This window comes from Sturnira hondurensis, unplaced genomic scaffold, assembly GCF_014824575.4.
Source record: "Sturnira hondurensis isolate 20B ecotype Veracruz unplaced genomic scaffold, ASM1482457v3 Scaffold0022908, whole genome shotgun sequence".
NCBI classification, from domain to species: domain Eukaryota; kingdom Metazoa; phylum Chordata; class Mammalia; order Chiroptera; family Phyllostomidae; genus Sturnira; species Sturnira hondurensis.
Window position 1 is genome coordinate 3,587,348 of NW_028095539.1, and position 19,567 is coordinate 3,606,914.

The 19,567-nt window shown below is 53.9% G+C and overlaps 2 protein-coding genes across 16 annotated transcripts in view; both read left to right on the plus strand.

Moving 5' to 3' along the window:
* RALGPS1 (Ral GEF with PH domain and SH3 binding motif 1) overlaps positions 1 to 9,739 on the plus strand; it is a 230,959-nt gene extending 221,220 nt beyond the window's left edge. For 9 of the 10 annotated variants that reach the window (XM_037036964.1, XM_037036969.1, XM_037036970.1 and 6 more), the window contains 4 exons: positions 782 to 874; positions 1,003 to 1,108; positions 2,246 to 2,337; positions 5,725 to 9,739. In XM_037036964.1, coding sequence (XP_036892859.1) covers positions 782 to 874; positions 1,003 to 1,108; positions 2,246 to 2,337; positions 5,725 to 5,754 — 321 coding nt within the window. In that variant the 3' untranslated portion in view covers positions 5,755 to 9,739. Of the gene's footprint in view, positions 1 to 781; positions 875 to 1,002; positions 1,109 to 2,245; positions 2,338 to 5,724 lie in introns of those variants that run through there. The other variant, XM_037036973.1, reaches the window with a different exon arrangement.
* A 2,618-nt stretch (positions 9,740 to 12,357) lies between these two features.
* Positions 12,358 to 19,567, plus strand: part of GARNL3 (GTPase activating Rap/RanGAP domain like 3) — a 117,947-nt gene continuing 110,737 nt past the window's right edge. For 5 of the 6 annotated variants that reach the window (XM_037036524.1, XM_037036525.1, XM_037036526.1 and 2 more), the window contains exon 1: positions 12,358 to 12,502. In XM_037036524.1, coding sequence (XP_036892419.1) covers positions 12,411 to 12,502 — 92 coding nt within the window. In that variant the 5' untranslated portion in view covers positions 12,358 to 12,410. The remainder of the gene's footprint in view (positions 12,503 to 19,567) is intronic. The other variant, XM_037036527.1, reaches the window with a different exon arrangement.

Below are 19,567 nucleotides of genomic sequence, written 5' to 3' on the forward strand. Positions count from 1 at the left end.
GTGAGTGCCCTGAAAGTAGTGTTTTCCCCAGTGCTGGGCAGCCCAGCAGGGGGTGACGTCAGTCCAGGGGTCACGGCCCATTTTCTTGAGTAGAATACAAAAGTGGTGGAGTCTTTACACTGAAAGAAAGTGATTATTGTCTCATGAAGCTGCTTCAGTTTGACATACACACACCGTGTGCCTGTACGCCTGGGGGTGTCCTCACAAAGGCCCAAAAGCTGCTGCTTTCACCTAGCATGGGGAGGGGCCTCTGGGCTGCGATATGCCCCTGTCCACTCAGCCCTGCCCTTCCAAGGTGGGACAGTTGCTTCACCTCTGCAGAACCAGAAGGCCTGCCAAAGCAGTTTTCCCCGGACCAGAGAGCGGAGCCCCTGCGTGGCCAGTTGTAGCCTTCCGGCCTAGAGAAACAGAACCTGGGCCTGCAGCTTGGCCCTGCTGGGTTCCTGCTTCTAGCCATTCAGTCTCCGTCAGAGCACCCGCCACAGACACTGTGGTCCTGCTAGGCTATGGTTACCAAGTCTGTGTGGTTAAAATGTTTTTCCCGGGACGTTCTTGGGCCCAGGGTCCCTGAACACTTAGAAACTGAGCCTTGTTGCCACCCTAGGCAGGGCGAAAGAGGGCGGGGCTCTGAGTGAGGGGGTGGGGCAGCTAAGGGCCCACAGTCTGCTCCTCCAGGTCTTGGGTGGAGGGGTTATGGAGGGAGGGGTGGGTGGATTAGGAGGAGAGGCCGGCTGCCCCCACCACCTGCAGTGTTGTCACCTGGCCTCCCCTTCCCTTGTAGCTGTCCTCGTGGACAAGGTACTGGGTCACACTCTCAGGATCCACCCTCCTGTACTACGGAGCCAAGTCCTTGCGGGGCACAGACAGAAAACACGTAAGTCCCAGGAGAGGACTCTGTACACGGTGAACTGCAGGGAGTGGGCTGGAGGTGGCGGGGTGGACGGGCGCCTTCCTTGGGGAGGGCAGAATGTGAGGCCCCGCCGTGCTGCTGTTCCTCTCCAGTACAAATCCACGCCTGGCAAAAAGGTCTCCGTGGTGGGCTGGATGGTGCAGCTGCCCGACGACCCCGAGCACCCGGACGTCTTCCAGCTGAGCAACCCCGACAGAGGTAGGCATCAGGCCCAGAGCTGGGTGCCGGCAGCTCCTCTCCACCCTGTTTCCTCTTCTGCTAAATGTGCATTTTGAACTGATAGGAACTTTTGAGGTTGCTGCTGTTCCTGTGCTTTAGGTTCTAACGTCCACAGGGTCCCCTCGCTAGTCCTCAAAGCTGTGTAGATCGTGGTCAGTGCGCAGAATGCATGGCTGCAGGAACCCTTTCTGGGGCCCCACCTGTGGCCACTGGAGCCCGTGACTCCTGGAGCTGTAGCCTCAGCCTCCTGGAATATGACGTAACGCTGGATGAGTCGGCAGCCTGTGGCTGGATGGGTCTCAGGAGATTGCGGGGACACCCCAGACATTACCCGTGCCATGTCCTGACCAGGGCCACATCTGAAAAGAGCCCTTTTACCAAAGCTCCAGCGTGAACTTGCCCAGTTGTCTCCCTGTTCCTCTTGGTTCTGCCCTTTTCCCTGACCATGCTGAGAGGAAGGGAAAGTTCTGGGCACCATCTTGTCCAGGAGCCCTGTCTGCATAGTCATTCAGAAAAGGTCACACTGGTCTCCTCGGGAGCCTGTGTCACATGACAGAACCCCAAGTGCCTAGGCCTTGGACCCTGACCTGCGGGAATATTTGCGGTGCCCGTGGTTCTGTCTCCCAGAGAAACCGAGGTGCCTCTGTGTCACACACTGTTGCAACATCTCAGAATGCCGTTTGTGCTCATCTCTGAAGTTGCAGGACAGCTTCAGACCTGCCCCTGGGTCTTGTAGTCACGCGTTAATATGGACACGCAAATAGAACTCCATCACTCAGCTGCTGTTTAGCAGTTTGATCGCTGCATTTCAGTATCAGTTTCTCTTGTATTGTGTTATGCGTTTGGAACCGTTCTTCCGAGAAGGGTCCACGGGCTTTACCAGAGCCAGAAAGCACCAGGGGCCAAAAAATGGTCACGAGCCCTGGTCCAAAGGGGCAGCCCAGAAGCAGGACCGGGGTGAGGGGCTCCTCTCCAGCGAGCCCCAGCCTTGCCTCAGGCTGCTCCTGACCTTTCTTAGTTTCATTACCCTCGTTCACACTCATCTTCATGTCACAGTCACAGGCAGACCCTCCTGTGTGAGCCTCATCTCCTAACCTGCGCTTCTCTGCCCGCCAGGCAACGTTTACAAGTTCCAGGCCGGCTCCCGGTTCCACGCGATCCTGTGGCACAAGCACTTGGACGACGCATGTAAAAGCAGCAGGCCTCAGGTGAGGTCACCGGGACCCTGCCTGTCACCCGAAATGCCCCTCCCACTTTTGGGACTAGGTCCTTCCCTGGGAGCCTGTCAGCCAGGCTCTCAGGCACAGTCCCCTGAGGCAGGCCCCCCCGCCCCCCGGCTCAGCCTGCAGCAAAGCCCGGCTTCAGACCAGAACGTTGAGTCTAGTGCCTGTGTTTTGCCCACTAAAGGGAATGCACAGGCGTGTCCGTCGGGGCAGGTGCTGCATCACCCCACGGTTCAGGCCACAGCGTCAGTTTAGACCATCCCCCCAAAGGTGATTCGTGGGAATACTGCCGATGACTAGCCAGCCTCCCGCCCCTGCACTCCTCTGGAACAGTAACAATGACAGCTAATGTACTGGGAGCCCGCAGAGGCTGCTGATGAATGGGGCTGTGGTCTGCTGGGCCTGGCCTGTGGCCAGCCCCCTTGCCCCCTCCCCCAGCACCAGGCTTCCCAGTCAGGGATTGGCCCGGTCCTCTTGATGTCCCGGTGAGGCAGGTCCTCTCACAGTCTCCATTTTACCCCCAGGACACTGGGGCTCAGAAGGTGGCAGCACTGACTTACCCAGGTCTGCCCCACAGTTGAGTCTGCACCTGCCACTCCTGAGCTCTCCCACCCATACCTCCCAGGGGCCTCTGGACAGTGAGAGGCAGGGCTGCCCAGCCCTCAGCACCAGAAAGGGGCAGGCTGGAGCCTGCCGACCCTGGGAGTGGGTGGGCAGGGGTCCCCTGGCTGCCCCAACTTCCCCAGGGATCCACCAGAAGAGGGAGCTGTGGGCGCCTGTGCACGGGGAACAGCACCCGGGCCTGGAGTAGAGGGTGGCAGCTTCCGGGAGGAGGTGGGAGCAGCCCCGAGGCAGCAGCCCTGGACAGCCCCGGGTCCGTGGGTCTGGAGGGGAGGGACCTCAGCTGTGCTGGTCACCCCACGGTCACCACTTCCTGGATCTCAGCTGCTCTCATAAGTAGCAGGAAGGTCCATAGTGATGAGTTCCCTCACTCTGTGCTCAGCGTGGTCCTGTTCATTATTTTCTTTCGTAACATAGGTGAGGACACATGATAAGCCAGTTGAATTGTAGATGATAAGAAACTAGAAAGCAGAAGTAGCAGAGTCAGTGGACAAGACCCATACAGAAATAAACTTGAGGTACCACCTGGAAGCTCAGAGTAAACTGCATTCCAGTCTGTCGACTCACCTGCCCACCTGCTAGGAGTTTGTCCAGGGGTGTGCTCACACACGCACACAATGTGTGTGGCTAGCGGTGCACACTGCTCACCATCCTTGATAGAATAAGAGCCCTGGGCGCCCTGGCGACCCTCAGTCAATCCCCATGGGGAACCACCTGAGCAGTGAGGAAGGCAGGGGCAGGTAGAGACTCCAGATCACGCTCCAGGTGTGATCCCCTGCAGGCGCCAGGATTAGAGCGAGAAAGCAGAGTGTCAGACACACATAAGGGCGACCTCATTTGTGTTAAGATACTGGTGCATATTTATTATTGGCATGTTTGTGCACATACAATTTTAAATGAAGTACGGGAAACCACAGCTCTGGTTTCTGAAGTGTTTACAAGTACCGTCCACGTTGAAAAAGTGTAGCTGACCCTGGCACGACTGAGCTGGAGCTCTGGTGTTTGGCAACCAGTCACCGCAGATGATGCCAAGCGAACAAGGCATTGGCACTTGGACGAGGCTGTGCCACCTCAGGCCACATGAAGAGGGGAAGAGCATCCTGTCCTCCACTGCACCAGTCACACCATGCGTGTCTGGGTCCCCTTGTTAGTGCTGAGTGACCCAAGGGCAGTAGGCTGGGCTGGCTCCGGGCCTGACAGGGACCGGCAGCCCGAGGTGGGCCACCAGCAGAGCAGGGAAGGGGAGAGTGCAGGCCCAGCCGGGAGCACCAACGGGTGCTCTGAGCGAGAGCCCCTAGTCCCTCTCTGGGAGGGCAGCCAGGCGTGGCAGCAGGGTCACAGCAGGTAGCCGGGAACTGGGTCAAACCCACGCGGCAGAGCAGGCGCTTGGTCAGAGGGCCCAGCGGATTGAATTTCGTATGCGGCCACGGCAGGGCTCTGCTGCTCTTTGTGTGCGTGTCCAGTTCAGACCTAGGGGAAGAGGGCCTTTTATTTTTCTACTCTTCTCCCTTTTTATTTTTCTATTCTTCCCTTTTTATTTCTAATTTAGTTTCTCCCAGGCATTTTCGCTGTGGGCTGTACGTATTGTAGTTCAAACGCTGGCAACACCTGAACAGCCCACAGCAGAGGAGTTGACTTTTGTGATGTTGGCAAGCCGCGGTCCTCCGTGTGGCGGCGTGCGCGCAGGGTGCGGGACAGGGCCCCGGGATGTGCCTGCTCCCGGCGAGGCCCAGCGACTGAGATTGCTTCTCTCCGGCGGGGGCATTACATTTCTTACAATTGTTTGTAGTAGCCTTGAGATCTCGTAGCCCCGTACCCCTGCTCTGCCGGTTTCCTGTGTCTGTGCAGGGTCAGCACACCCGTGTGTTCCTCACTCTGTTGCCTGCGGCCGTGTTTTAGAGCTTCCTTATAAACTGTCTCTCTCCTGCAACTTGCTCTTCTCCTGCATGTGTTCCTGAGATTCCCTGTGTCCACATATGTAGCTTTTGGTCATTGACTCACACTGATTTTTTTGAATCAGTTCTCCTCTCAGGGAGCCCCAAATGGCCTCCTACCTTTCGCTGTTTTGGGCCGCGCTCCGCCAATTCTCGGCATTCTCCTAGTGCGAGGAGCCGCGCTTTTCCCAAGTCATTGCTCTGACCACGCCAACACCAGGATGCATTTGTTTTTCTTGAAATTGCTTCTCATCAAATCTCCTGGAAGCCTCCCCTGCCCGCCAGCAGTGCCCAGGGAGGGGTCCTGGGGCTGGGAGCATGTCAGCAGCTTTGAGAGGCAGGAGTAACACCCTGACCTTGGGCCTGGTGCTCCCGTTGTGCAGGGAGCTGGGATCCTATCCTGGGACGTAACTATGGGGAGGCCTTGGGTTCCGGATCTCCCTGCGGGATCTGTGTCCTCATGGTTCCTTGTGGACCCAGCACCCACGGTGGAGGGCGTCCTAGCCCTGCCCCATACTGGCTGTGCACTCACCTCTCTAAGCCTCAGCTCCCTTGTCTCCGTCTCGGGGACTGTCCGGTCCTGCCTCATGGGGCTGCCGTGAGGACACGAGGACATGATGCATGTGAAGCCTTCAGAGCGGTGCCTGGCCCATAGCCGTCACTCGATGGGTGGTGGTGGCCATTACTGCTGCACCCCCTCCCCCAACCTGCTCCGTCACAAACTAACTGGGTGAAGCCTGGCTCGTCCTTTAGGGCCCACCCCTGTCTCCATCCGAAAGGTGGGAACGTTGACAAAAGACTAAGCTTTCTCTTCCAGGTACCTGCAAACCTTATGTCATTTGAATAAGTCTCTACAGAACTTGGTGTGACTTCGGAGGCTTCCAGGAGCCCCGCCTGGGACTGGTGGTGAGCGCAAGTCCTGGGCACAGGCCATTGGCCAGGGTGCTGGGCGACTGATGGCTGGACTCCAGGGGCTGTGGCCTGTGGCCTTGTGGTCCAGAGGGCCCCGCCGGTGCAGGGGCTGCCGCTGCTCCCAGCGACTGTCATGACACCCATTCAGCAGCTATACCCGCGCTCCCTCTCTGGGCCTTGTCCGTCCTCCAGCTGCTCCTGCTGCTGCTGAGACTGGAGAGCCCTCGGCCCATGTTGGGTCTCCAGGGCTTTCTCCTGCTCAAGAGAGTGAACAGTGTCAACCTGTGTGAGGGGCTGGAGAGCAGGGACAGGCTGTGGGACAGGCTCTTCACACCCCCAGTGCGTGGGGTTGCTCGCCCACAGGGCTCCCTCGGATTTTGTACGACCCAGAAGCACCCTCTGCGTGTGTGTGCCATATACATGTGCGTGCGAGCGAATGTGAACTCTTCAAGAAACATGCATTTCGGCACAAGACTCGTGACGTCGCTCATTCATTGGCCTAGAGGCCCTGCTTTAACCTTCAGTGACAGCCTTGTCCAGCAAGAAAGGCCGGAGTGAGAGCCCAGACCCCTCCCGTGTTAAGGGTCCCGTGCATTCTTTTACTGTAAACAAACAATGCCTTAAACCGTGTCTCGTTTTCTGTTCCTATGGGTGCTATTCGTCTGGAAGGCCTGCTTCCTGGGCCTGGGTCCCTTCCAGGCCTGTTGGTGTCAGCTCTTCTGAGACAGGACCCAGCTTCAGGACTGTGGACTGGGCCACTGGCCTGCTTGCTTCCTCCCACGCCCTTCCCTCAGGGTCTGCAGGCCCTTCTCTTCCCTCCCCTCCCACCTCGCCCACGCGGGAGGCTGGGGTGCCTCTCCCCACTTCTCAGCCGCAGCTCAGAAGCCACCACGCTCACAGCGCACGGCTGCACCGCCTCTCCCTGCGGGCCCAGGCTTCTGCTCCCGAGGTCTCACCCCTCTGCCTCCACTGCCGGGGCGGGGCCCGGCCCACTGGGGCCCCTGATTACACCAGGGAGCTGAGTGACACTGAGGCCTTAGGCTCCCCCAGTATTGCCCCCAATCCAGTCACCAGCAAGTTCAAGGGCACAATTGTTGATGGCCACGGCAACAAGAGAGCAAAGCCCTAGGGAGTGAGCGGCCCAGCTCTGCACTCGGTTATGAGCTCGTCACATGAACAACATCCTTATCTGTCACTGTCGTATTTTTAAGTGACTTTTGTTTTGCACAAATACATTTTTATTCAAAATTATGAATAAAAATTAACTTTATGGTAGCTTTATCACCATATCTTCCCCTCCCCACTCTAATCTGGGCATCTTAATTCTGAGAAGAAGACCCTAAGATGGTGTCCGGAGAGAAGCGGTCTCCGAGTCCTTGTTGCTGTCACAGCTCCATTGCTCCCACCTACCGGACGTCAGACCACCCCGCGGTTTCCGGGCAGATGCTTCAGAGTGACGTCTCAGCCGGTACACGGTGATCGGTCAGCTGCAAGACAACCAAAGGACCCACCAGTGCGTTCTGACCCAATGATGACAACGTTTCTGAAAATGTGACTGAGTTGGTGAGGAAAGGTTGTCATTGGGGTCTTTTTCTGTGGTCGAGCCTCGCTGGGCTCAGTAATGAACCCTCTTTTGGAGCAACGTCTAGAGTGCTTCCATGCCAGGAGAAACCACAGTGGTCAAGGTGAGGCCATCACACCGTGGCGCTTGGCGTGATGTGCACGCCCCCCAGCCGGGGTCTGGGCGATGCACCTGACCCGCAGTGATGGCTGAGATCAGCCTTCAGAGGCTGGATGAAGACACGGAACACCCCAAACATCTCTCACCAGAACCGGCCACTGTTGGCTCGAACCTGCGTTCAATCTGATTCCGCCCGTTGATTTTTTTAAGTCTTAACTTTGGATGAACATTTAAGAATGGAATATCAGCAACGTATTTTCCTTGATTTTCTTCATTCTTCAGTTGTCCTGGGTTTTCTTACATGAAATAGTATAAATATCAGTCCAAAAACCTCGGAATTTCAGGCTCCACTAAGTCAGATAATTTTTTGCCTTTTACAAATTTTTCTTCTCTTCCACAAATGTTTTCTTCTGAGCCCATTTTGAAATAGCACAATCGCTATTCTTCTCAGAGTGTTTGTCAGTCTTTTCACTAATTGACACTGATCCCACATCCCCTCCTAGAAATATTCTTAGGTTGGATTCTTGAAGAATCTTTGAAGACCTTGTTGGCAAAGTCCCTGTAGAACTGGTACAAACCTTGAACTACAGGAGAGTCCTGGACACGAGCTGAGGGACCCTGGGCGCCCCCAGCAGGGCCTTGGGGCCAAGCGTCGGGGTGAAATGCAGATTGGCTTCCCAGTGTTGGATCAGCCCCCAAGCTGCCTGTGAGGAGGCCCTCGAGGCTGGGCCCAAAGGGGCCAGGCACACAGCCCAGGGAAGAAAGTCCGTGGGTGGATTCTGACCCTGGAGGGAAGCGTTTCTGGCTTTTGCTCTATGTCCATAGTGCACAGATGTTTGTGGAACCATTGAAGATGGTATGTCTTGCATGCATAGGCTGTATATTTTTTTTTAAAGCAAACAGGTCACGACATCCCAAAAGGAAACTTACAGAATGCTGTCTACAGATGGGAGTAGGTAGCTAGTTGGTGTCATTACAGTGCCCAAGAACAGCTCCCTCGCCTCTTCCCGGGAGTACTTCTCACCCCTTTCCATCAAATGTGTTTTGTAACTCAAGGTCAGCCAAGTGTGTTCTGGTGACTGAAATACTTCCTGGAGAATTGGTTTGACGGACAACAGTAGAAACATTGTTCTGAGCATGCTCAGTGAGAAAGTGCATTCTCTGCTTCCCCAAGGAAGCCCGGTCATCATCCTGTCCCACCATGGAACCTAAGAAGGAAGATACTTGAAGGGATTCTGTTTGGGAAAGAACCCCACTCTCTCTTGCCAACTGAATTTATAAAGCATTTCTTTTCTTGCCAAGATGGCCAGTATTTCTTTCACCATCTTCCTCCCACCCCGAAGCCCAAGGCTTGCACTTGTTTGGACGCCATGTGACAGGTGGAGCCTCGAGCTCCTCCCAGGTCGCTGATGCTTGTAGTCAGATGAACATTGCCAAAAACACAGCCTCACTTGCAGTGACTGCGTAAGTGACTTTAATCCGCCCCACATCACACTGGCATGTGGGGTGATTTCATGTTTAAAAAAGAAAAAAACAACGAGCCCCTTTGAAAGAACAGATTCTCTGAGCAAAACCACCCATTCATTCATTCATTTGCTCACATCTCTAGTGAGTGTTTCCCATGTGCCAGGCTCTCCCCGGGGTTTTAAAGGATTGAAAGTGAGAGAGACCGATCCTGCTCTCAGTGAGCTGACCACTCACCAAACACACAGCCCTCACACTGCACCTCCTCCAGCAAGCCCCTGCGGTCTTCCCAGAACTGAGGACACACCCTGAGCAGGTTCCTCCACAGAGGCTTCAAGAGGCTCCACAGACTGAACAGCCTCTTAATCTGAGAGATCAGGGGCAATGAGGACTCGCTGGAGCCTCTGTTGGTGCAGAACAGGCAGGTGTGCTTGGGCACGCAGAGGACTCCGAGGTGGAATGAGAGCAGGGTCAGCGTGTTCACAGTATTTACTTGAGAGGTTGTTTTGGCTTTGATTTCACGTTAAATGCAAGCACAGCGTGAGCAAGAACTGCGTTTCCAGAGTGTTGAGACCTCGAGCCATGGACCACCTTGCAGGCTGCGCAGCGGGGTGCACGCCGGAGGCAGCCCCAAATCCCTGTCTGCAGCAGCCGCTCCATGGAGCATCGTTTGTTCTGTACCCACGAATGTTTCCACCCATTTCTGAGCAACTGTGACCATTCGGTAATGAAACAATAGTAATTTATTGTGTGGTATAATCTTTAAATAAATTTTGTGCCAAAATGCATGGTTTTTCACTTAGCATTCAAAATATCGCGTAGAGAGTATTTTAAGTACCAATTTCTTACGTATTCTTCAAAGTAAGTTGAAAATCAGTTTCTACCTTTTACTCCTTTTCTCGTTGCCTCTGTTGCCCTCTCGGAGGCTGTCACTCCCCAGCAGACTCCCTGCATGCGGTTGTGTAAGGACTTTCTCTAATTCCCGCCAAGTGTCTCACCCACCGTAACACTGGACATCAGCTCCCTGGGGTTCTTTAGATTTTGGTGAAGTATTTTGTTACCTCAGTCTTGTATCAAGTTGCTGTATTTTTCAGCTTGTTACACTGATAATAATTGTTTCACTAATTAAATACTTTAATGTACAAACATCTTTGTTTACTTTGAAATTAAATGTGTTTTCCAATGATTATTGCTCAATTTATTAAAGTCACATGCATTTCACTTAGTAAACAGTGGCTGTATCAGACACAGACACGAAGGGGGTGTGAATCGGCCAGGGCCCAGTTAGGAGGTTAACAGAACATAAATGACACATGGGAGCAGGCGTCGGGAAGGACAGTCAGTGCTGTGGGTACTCAGGGAGGGAGGGAGGGCATCTGGGGAGGCTCAGAGGACAGCGGACGTTTAGAGATTGGTTTCAGGGATCTCTGGACACATGGAGGGCGGAGAAGGCAAAAAGACTGAAAGGAGGGGAAGCAGGATGGGGGTGGGAACATCAGCCAGCCCAGTCTCACTGAGTGAAGGACTCCGGGGAGTAAGGGGACCCAAGTCTGAAAAGACATGTAGAATGAATTCATGATGTTAAGCCACAGCCAGGAACCCACTCAAGCTTGCTTTAGAGACAACAGAAGACTGCTGTGAAAGGTGGGGAGGCTGTTTTTCAAGGGTTGTCTCTGGGAAACCTGAGGGGAGGGTCAAAGTGGAGTCTCAAGGCCAGAAGGAGAAATGGAAGGCCCCTATGTCTCTCTCTCTCCCCCTCATTCCCTGTCCAGACTGACTTCTTTGCTGGATGTTGCAGCAAGCAAAAGAGTCCTGGGGAAGCAAGTTCCTGAGGCAGCGAGCACTAGGGAGGGGCCTGTCCAGGCTGCCTGTGGGAGTCCCTGGCCCTGCCTGCCTCAGTTTCCCAGCTAGTTCCTTCCAGGGCTGCAGTGACCACTTCTCCAAGCATAAACTTCCCCCCACACACTCCTCAGGCTCTACTCCACCACCCCAGTTCCAGGCCAGCTTGGCCACACTTCCCCAGCCAAGACAAGCCCTGCTAACCGAGGGACCCTAGTGCATCTCCTGCTCACAGTTTAGATGGCACAGTGGTCCCCAGCTTTACCCAGATGGGGTCGCTGCCCTCGGCCCCAGAGTAAGGTTTAAGACTCTGAGACCACAGCATCTGACTTGGGGAGGAGGTGAAGACGGTGGGGTGTGGTGGTTGTCACACAGCTGGAAAAATGATGCTGTGAAGACTTGAGCCTATGGTTGGTGGCCTGTAAAGCTCCAGCCCCCAGGCTCACTGCGTCAGGCGCCACAAACGACTTCCAGAAGACCACAGTATGGCCTCTTGGTGGATGGAGAGATCCGCGAGCTAACGCCGACTGTGCAGTGGAATGCCCATTCAGCCTCGAAGGGAGGGCACGGTACCCCTGCGCACAGGAGACCAGGGTCCTGGCGCCCTTGGAGCTGAGACAGAGTGGGCGGGGCCACGAGCGCGGGCGGGGTGAGGTTGGGGCGGGCTGAGGACAGAACCCGGGGCCCCGCGCGGTCGAGGAGGGTCACTGGAGTGAGTTCTGCAGTCTGCAAGCTTTGGAGAGAAAAGGCGGAGCCGTGCCTGTAGGCGAGACACGGGGAAGGGTGGCTTCCAGAGGAGCCAGTGCTTTCCTTAGAAAGGGCGGGGGGTACTGAGCTGTGAAGGAGCAACGCACCAGAAAGCCGACTCTTGGGTGAGGGCTGGGACCGCGCTTGAGCTCAGTAGTGGAGCAGAAGGTGGGTGCGGCCTGGGTCCGTGCTGAGGGGCGAGAAGCGGGAGGGGCAGGGTCGTGGACCTCACAGAGTGAGCGTTTTGCGAGTGTAGGCCGAGCAGAGGTTCGGAGAGCCAGCACCCGGGTCCCAGGGTTCCCGGCTCGGGATGGGCGTGGCAGGAGTGCGGGAGGGGATAGTGCGGGTGCTGGGCCCGGCTGAGGAGCGTGGAGTGGGAGGGGCTGAAGTTCCGGGGGTGGGGAGGCCGGGGCGGGGCCTGGACCCCTCAGAGGAGCAAGGAGTGGGAGGGGCCGAAGTTCGGGGCGGGGCCTAGGCGGGGCGGAGGCGCTCGGGGCGGGGCGTGGGCTGCGGCGNAGAGGTTCAGAGAGCCAGGACCCGGGTCCCAGGGTTCCCGGCTCGGGATGGGCGTGGCAGGAGTGCGGGAGGGGATAGTGCGGGCGCTGGGCCCGGCTGAGGAGCGTGGAGTGGGAGGGGCTGAAGTTCCGGGGGTGGGGAGGCCGGGGCGGGGCCTGGACCCCTCAGAGGAGCAAGGAGTGGGAGGGGCCGAAGTTCGGGGCGGGGCCTAGGCGGGGCGGAGGCGCTCGGGGCGGGGCGTGGGCTGCGGCGCGTGAGCCGAGCGGTCCGCCGAGCCCCGCCGAGCCCCGCCGAAGCCCGAGCCCACCCGAGTGCGCCCGAGCCCGCGGTCCCCGCCCGGGGCGATGGAGCCCGAGTTTGGTGGGGAGGCCGCTGCGCTCCTGCGGCAGAAGAGGGCGGCGCTGCGGCGCAGGGGGTGCAGCTTCGAGAGCCCCAGGTACCGCGGCTAGTAGGGGTGCGGCCGGGAGGGGCGGAAGCGGGAGACAGCTGAGTTGAGGGAGGCAAAAGGGGGTGACGGTCGGAGGGAAGCAGGGGCTGCGAGACGGCGGCGCAGGGAGGGGTCGCTGGGGCGGGCTGTCTGAGGGTATCGGGCGAGGCGCCGGGGCCGAGCGGACGGGGGTTGAGGGGGACTGGGGCGCCTGAGCGGCAGGTGCGGGAGGGGGGTCGCTCCAGAGAAGCACCTGGAGCGTCGGGAACCCAGACCAGACGAGACTCCCGCAAACCGTCGGCTCTGTGGCAGGCCCCGAGCAAAGCCGTGGTTCTGGGCGGATTTCAGGCTGTGGCGAATGTGCCCCGCCTGCCTCTGTAAACTGCTCAAGGACAAGGTCGAGGAACAGCCCCAGTAAACCCCAGGAAGGTCCCCCTCTTCCCGGGAGCCGTCCTGCGCCGCCCCAGGACCCGAGGCGGCAGCAGGCTCCTCGCTCCGCGGGCCTCGCACACCTGCTGCCTCCCGGCCCCGCCCATCCTGGAACGGCGCAGCCCCCAGCGGGCGAGCCCCTGGGGCCTCTCTGACCCCCTGGCTCCCTTCCTCCGCCGCGGGTGCCCGTGCCCCGCCTGGCTCCCTTCCTCTGGCCTGGGGAACTCCCCTGAGATGTTCAGTTCCTTCTCCTCCCTGGAACCTTGACCCACAGACGCGGGCTGCACGGCGCTCCCTCCGCTCTGCCAGACTCATTCCCTCAGCGAGCATTTTCCTAACTTGGAGTGCCTTCTCCCGCTCCAACAAAAGTTGGCCCTGCCGTTTTTCAGCTCCACCCCCTCCCTCCGCGCTTCTTCTAGATGACTCCAGGAGCCTCAGCACTTGACCTCCCATCTTCCTTCTCCCTCCTCTCCAATCCACATCCTCACTGGCCGCAGGAGGGGTCTTACCCAAACTGTCAGCTGTGCTCCTCCGCCGCCTAGCCACCCCACCCCCACCCCCAGCCTGCTACCAGGAGTCCTCCGTTTCCCTCTGCAGTGATGGGGACTGGGGTGGGAGACAAGGAGATAGGAGAGAGGACTCGGTCCTCACCCAGGCCAAAAAGAGGGTTCCCTTGCTCCGCTAAAAAACAAAGCCAAGCAGGATCCTAGATATTAGAAGTGATCCTCGCACACTTCGCCTCACCCTTGCTGCTCCGCAGTGCTGGACAAGAGTGTAAGCATCCGAGAACAGGGACCATTGCTGTCCTGTCCACCGCTCTGTCCCCAGAACCTGGCTCGGGCCTCGGCCGTCAGACATTTACTCTCCGTTGAATGAGTCGATGCCTGACCAGCTGGTAATTCTTCTCTTATGCCATGCTTCTTCTCGTCTGTGCCTTTGCTCAAGTCATGCCCCTTTCTCTGCTTAGAATGGTCTTTTCTTTCCTTGTTGGATAATGCCCAGCCCTCCTGCTTTGGGAGGACTTCCCTGGCCCTGAGCTCTGTGCTCTGTCAACAGTCCGCGCACACGATGCTCTTCTACGTGTGCAATGACCTGGGTGATACGCCGCTGCCGCTGGACTGGGAGACCCAGACAGAAGTGTTCTGAGCTATTCCGGGGCCTACGCTCTTGTTGCTGGAACGCGAGGATAAGAGGAGGTGCACCCAGAGATGAGGGAGAAGAGACGAGCCCAAAGCTGGGTCCAGGCTTGAGGAAGAACGTGTTCATCAGCGCTGGGCGGTGGGACTTGGTGACCACTCTAGTCCCTGCGGTCTGATACTGTAGCTAGTGGCACTTGCTGCTCTCGAGCACTTAAAATACAGCGAATGCAGCTCAGAAATGCAGTTAAAATGTTATTTAACTTTAACTTAAATTCAAATAGCCACGCATGACTAATGTATATACAATATTAGACAGCACCAGATAGGAAAGTTTTTCTTCCTCTGAATTCTCACTTCTACCACCCCTCCTTGGTCCTCATGACCTTGTACCCGAAAGACCAAGTGACTTCTTGGCTTCCAGAGGGTTTTCCCCCCTCTGTCTGACATTCCATGATATTATCACACACACCTTAGAAACAGTGATGACCACTTTCTGATAATGATAATAATTTATGTTTGTTGGAGGACAATTTACTTAACTCATTTTTTGTTATTGTGTATGCAGTTTATTGCCAGGTTTTCGTTTTTACTAAAGGCACACCGAACCCACGTGCATTAGCCTGTGTATGAAGAGGCAGTCATTTCCTTAAGATAAATGTGTAGAAGTGATGGGGATTATTGGATCCAAGGAAATGGACACTCGGCAGGATGCCAAAGTGCCCAGTGGGAAATTGGAGCAGCTCGCGGTTTCCCACGAACACGTCAGTGTTCCTGCTTCTACTCAGCCCGTGCTAGGCATTGCCCTTTGCAAACACCTGCCAAGGCTGCACCTCATTTTAATTTAAATTTCTTTGTCTAATCAGGAGATGAAACTGTTCTCGTACTTATCTATAATTTGTATTTTTAGTGAAATGTATACATCCACTTTGTCCATTTTTCCTTTGGAATGTTTATTTTTTATTGGAGCACTTTTTATTTGTTGAGGGAATTAATTTTTTGTCAAATATGTACCAGATATTTTTTGCCATTCATTATTTGCTTTTTAACTTCGTTTATCGTATTCGTTGTTAAAGCTCTTACTATCTTTCTTTTTAAAAAATAGTCAAATTTATTTATTCCTCCTGTTTGGGCTTACTTAGGAAAGACGTCTCTCACTTAAAGCAGATCAATGTCCATCTACAATTTCTCCTAAGTTTGGGGTTTTTTTAAAAAAAATTTAAAAGATTTCATTTATTTATTTTTAGACAGAGGGGAAGGGGAGGAGAAATAGGGAGAGAAACATCAACCTGTGGTTGTCTCTCACACGTCCCCAACTGAGGACCTGGCCCACAACCCAGGCACGTGCCCTGACTGGGAATCGAACTGGTGACTCTTTGGTTCGCAGGCCCACACTCAGTCCACTGAGCTATGCCAGCTAGGGCTATTTTTTGTTGTCTTAAACAGAATCCCTGTTTAATCTATTAATGGGAATAGTCTTAAGCGAAATTGTGAAGAGCTGCTTCCTGTTGGACCAAGCGGGCTTTTGTTGCCAACAGAATTAACCTTCGAAACTTCTTAACCACACACGTGTGTGGGTCCCTCCCGCGTGGCTGTTGTTCCAGAAAGGCCAGGGTGGTGATGGGATGTGTGGCTGCTCAGCAGGTTCTGCCGGTGATTTTCCGCTGGGCAGCAGCAGTGGGAGCCTGTTCACATCGGTGGGCACGTTGCCAGATTAGCCTCCCTTACTCCAAAGTCCTCACTTCCTCCTTACTTCCTATGGTATCGAGTTTAAATGCCACTGCTTCATGTTTAGAGTCTGGTCTACTCGTATTTACTCAGTCATCTCGTGGACATCAGGAAAACAGGCATTTCTTTCAGGATGGCAACTGTCTTTGCTAAATGTCCCCTGTCAGCTCTGCTAACTGGCCAGCAGACACAGAACATACTGCATGTGAAGGAGCAAGCAGCGGCCGGGCGTGCGGCTGGTGGCAGTGAGAAAGGCTGGCTGGGAGATCTAGTTAGAGAGACTGTGGGGCAAGGCACTTACGCTCTGAAGCCACCTGCCTGGATGTATGTGTCCTGATTTTGTAGGAAGGCATACCACAGAGTGTTCAAGAACCAGGGCTTTGGAATGAGGCAGACCTGGGTTCAAGTTTCTGTGCTTGCACTTGCTGTATGTGTGGCCTTGGACAAGTTGCTTAACCCCTCTGAGCCCTGGATAACTCATTTGAAAAATGATAGCCAACCTGTCTCACAGTATTGAGTGAAGCTTTAAACGAGCTGATTTATGCAAAGTGTCGAAACCAGTGTCTGGCACAAAGCATACTAAATGATGTTTTTCACACAAAAGCGATTAACATTTGTATGAAAGTTCTCTGCCTTTCCCTTCTTTTGCCTTGTTAAAATCCTAGCTTTGCCCACACAGTTTTTCCTCCTCCTCTGGCCCCAGAGCACGGTCCTGCCTTTGTTTCTCCTGTTTTTGAGCTGCAGATATGAGAAGAGAGGCATTGAGGAGGACCATAGGTATGCAGGGTGCTGGTTAGGACTGGCTGGAAAAACACATTTAGGGGGTGAGTCAGAGATGAGAGGTACAGAAACACCTACTTTGTATGAGGGGGCCGATAGGTCACCCTATTGTGTTTGTTGCTTTAAGATATATTCCAAAAATACATCTGTTATCTTTTGTGGCTTTGTGGATACAGTTAATGAACCTGAGTTATTTTTAACTGCACCTCTGTAGCTGAGCTGGGTCATTTTGGCTACAGCACTTCACGGAGCCGACACAAGTGAGCCGGGGCGTTAACAGGGTTACATACCAGCAGGACTGGCTTGCAAGGCAAAAGGCAAATCCCAAAGATCAGAGAATTTCCATCAGGGCGCTGATGGAACCTGAGGCACCCTGGAGGTCAGCCTCTGAGACAGCGGTTCCCGGGGTGCGGTCTCTGGACCAGCAGCGCCTGTACTGTCCAGAAATCGGCTAGAAACGCACATTCTCAAGCTCCAGCTCCAGTCTACTCACTCAGAATCTCTGGGGCTGGGGCTCAGGAGACCGTGAAAACCAGCGCTCTCTAGTCTGACACGGTGGTTCTCAGTCCTCAAGTGTGTGAGAATCATCACTGTGAGGGCTCCCGGGCCTCACCCACAGACGCGCGCTGCATCAGGGTGGGCCTGTGACTACGTTTCTACCAAGCTCACAGGGAACCCCAGTGCTGCCGGCCCGGGGACGCAGCCAAAATGGATGGTCAAACCATCCATTACCACAACGCGGGAATCTTTTCCACGACAGCGCTTGCAGCTGGTCATCCAGACTCTGTTTGTCATGTCTACGGACATGACTACGTTGTAAGGCAAGCCTTTTGGTTACTGGGCAGCTCTGATACCTTTCCCTGACCACAAAGGTGAAGCCTGCCTCATTGTACCTGTCACTCATCATTCATGCCTGTGGCTCTGATTCCAGATGACAGTGGAGGCTTGGACTGCAGGGTGCAGTCTCGAAGCGCGTGGGTCTCACTCCTGCCTCCTGGTGCTCATCACCACAGGACAGTGTTTGAGCCCCAGCCAGGACTAGTAACTCACTGGTGTCTTTTCTGATCAGTGCCTGACCAGCTGCTAAATTTTTTAAAAAGATTATTGAAAGCTATGAATGACATGCCAAGGAAAATTCTTGGTTCGTGCAATTGCCAAATGCTGGGCAAAACCAAGCTTTGGGAGAGGACAGGTCCAGGTGCTCAAATGGTGTCATCGGGAGTCTCGTCTCTTTTCTGGGTTGTCTTGCTTCTTTTCCACACCTTTCCTCATGGAGGCAAAGAAAGTTAACTATTCCAGGTGTACTTTCTACCAATGTGCAATCCCAGCAGAAAGACAGGGCCTCTTTCTCGTTGGTTCAAGAATGTTACAGGCTTAAACTTCACTGGCTCTCTTGAGTTCTCTGCTCATACCCGAACCAATTGTTTTGGCCAGACAGGGGTGAGGCGTGCTAGCTGGCCGGCTGGGTCACGTGTCCAGCCCTGACGTGAGGCGTCAGCTCACTTCCATCCACAAGAGACAAAGAGGTAGCGATGGTCCAAAGGACAAAAATCACAGTACTGTTTGGGGGGCCAAAAAGTCTGTTACGTTTTTTCCATAAAATAAAAGGCATGTTTTTTTATTTTTACCAATAACTTTATTGATTCAGATATTTTGAGTCTGTTGGCTATTTTCTGCTGTTCGTTTCTAGTGGTTAGAGGCCAGGGGTGCTGCTAAACATCTTCCAGAGCATAAGACAGCCCCACAGCAAAGAATTATTTGGCCAAAATGCCGATAGGGCCAAGAAACTTCACAAATGATATTTGACATGTTCAGTCAGTCACAGCACCCTCCCCATGCCTGAACAAATCTTTTCTTTGCGTGTCTGTTGCATTTTTACCTTTCTTGAATTAATAAAGCATAATATGCCAAAATGTTGCTTATTTTCTTCCATCCTCAATATTGACATGGCTGCACGAAAATGCACCAATTTCGGTAAGTTCTTTCTACATGAATGCTGATGCGACAGCTGTCACAAAATTGTTTCAGGTGAAGTTGACAACTAAGTGCTATTAGAGCCACCACGCAGAAAGCACTTTTGGGCCAACCCAGTTTTACCATAAGAGGGATGGGTACCGGCTTAGCAAATAAATAAATAAATAAATAAACTGTTATATCTGGGAAACTTTCCAAAATACAGATGCCACCCCAGAGTCACAGAATTGGGGTTTCTGTGTGTGTGTTTTAAGTTCTTGTCATAAAAGACTACCTTAGTTGAGTGGTTAAATTATGCCTACCACATTTAGGCACAGTGGGCGCAGAGCCCTACACAGGCAGAAGATTGCGCGTTACAGAGGGAAAACACCATATTTCCTGCTGTCCCAAATATTGCTTCCTACATGGTGACTTTCTTATTAGCAATGCATCTAACCCACGCCTTGCAAGAACATATTTGATGCCAAACAAGTGCCTCCTTGTTCCTGCATATGGCTTTCCAGGCCAAGATTGGATCAGAAAAGAACAGTTATCCATTATGCATTGGGTTACCTACTTTTCCTCTTCCTTCTGCTTCCCCCGACTCACAGATTCCTAACAGATTTTTTTGTTGGGTTTTGTTTTTTTTCCAGGAGACACGTTTTTCCAGGTAGTTTTGTAAACAACTATTTTAATGTGTGCTGTTTACATAGTCTTCGTTCTTCCATATTCTGCCGTTATTCTTTTGGTTTGAGTCAGGCCTGTGAGTGTTTAATCACAAATAAGTCTGCCGCTGTCAGCTGCCTGCGGAAAAACAGCAGACTTCCTGGGAAGGACTATTAAGAGCCGTCTTGTATTGGGCTGACCTGATGGGCTCCCAGGGCCAACAGAAGGAAATTAATTTTCAAATTATGTCTGTTCTTCGATGAGAAAGAGAAAAACCATCTTTAATTCTTCACTAAGAGTTTACGTTAATACAAACCAGCCTCCTTTCTTGGAGGAAGACAGTAGTCAAATTAGTTTTGCTTTGGAAAATTAATTAATATGA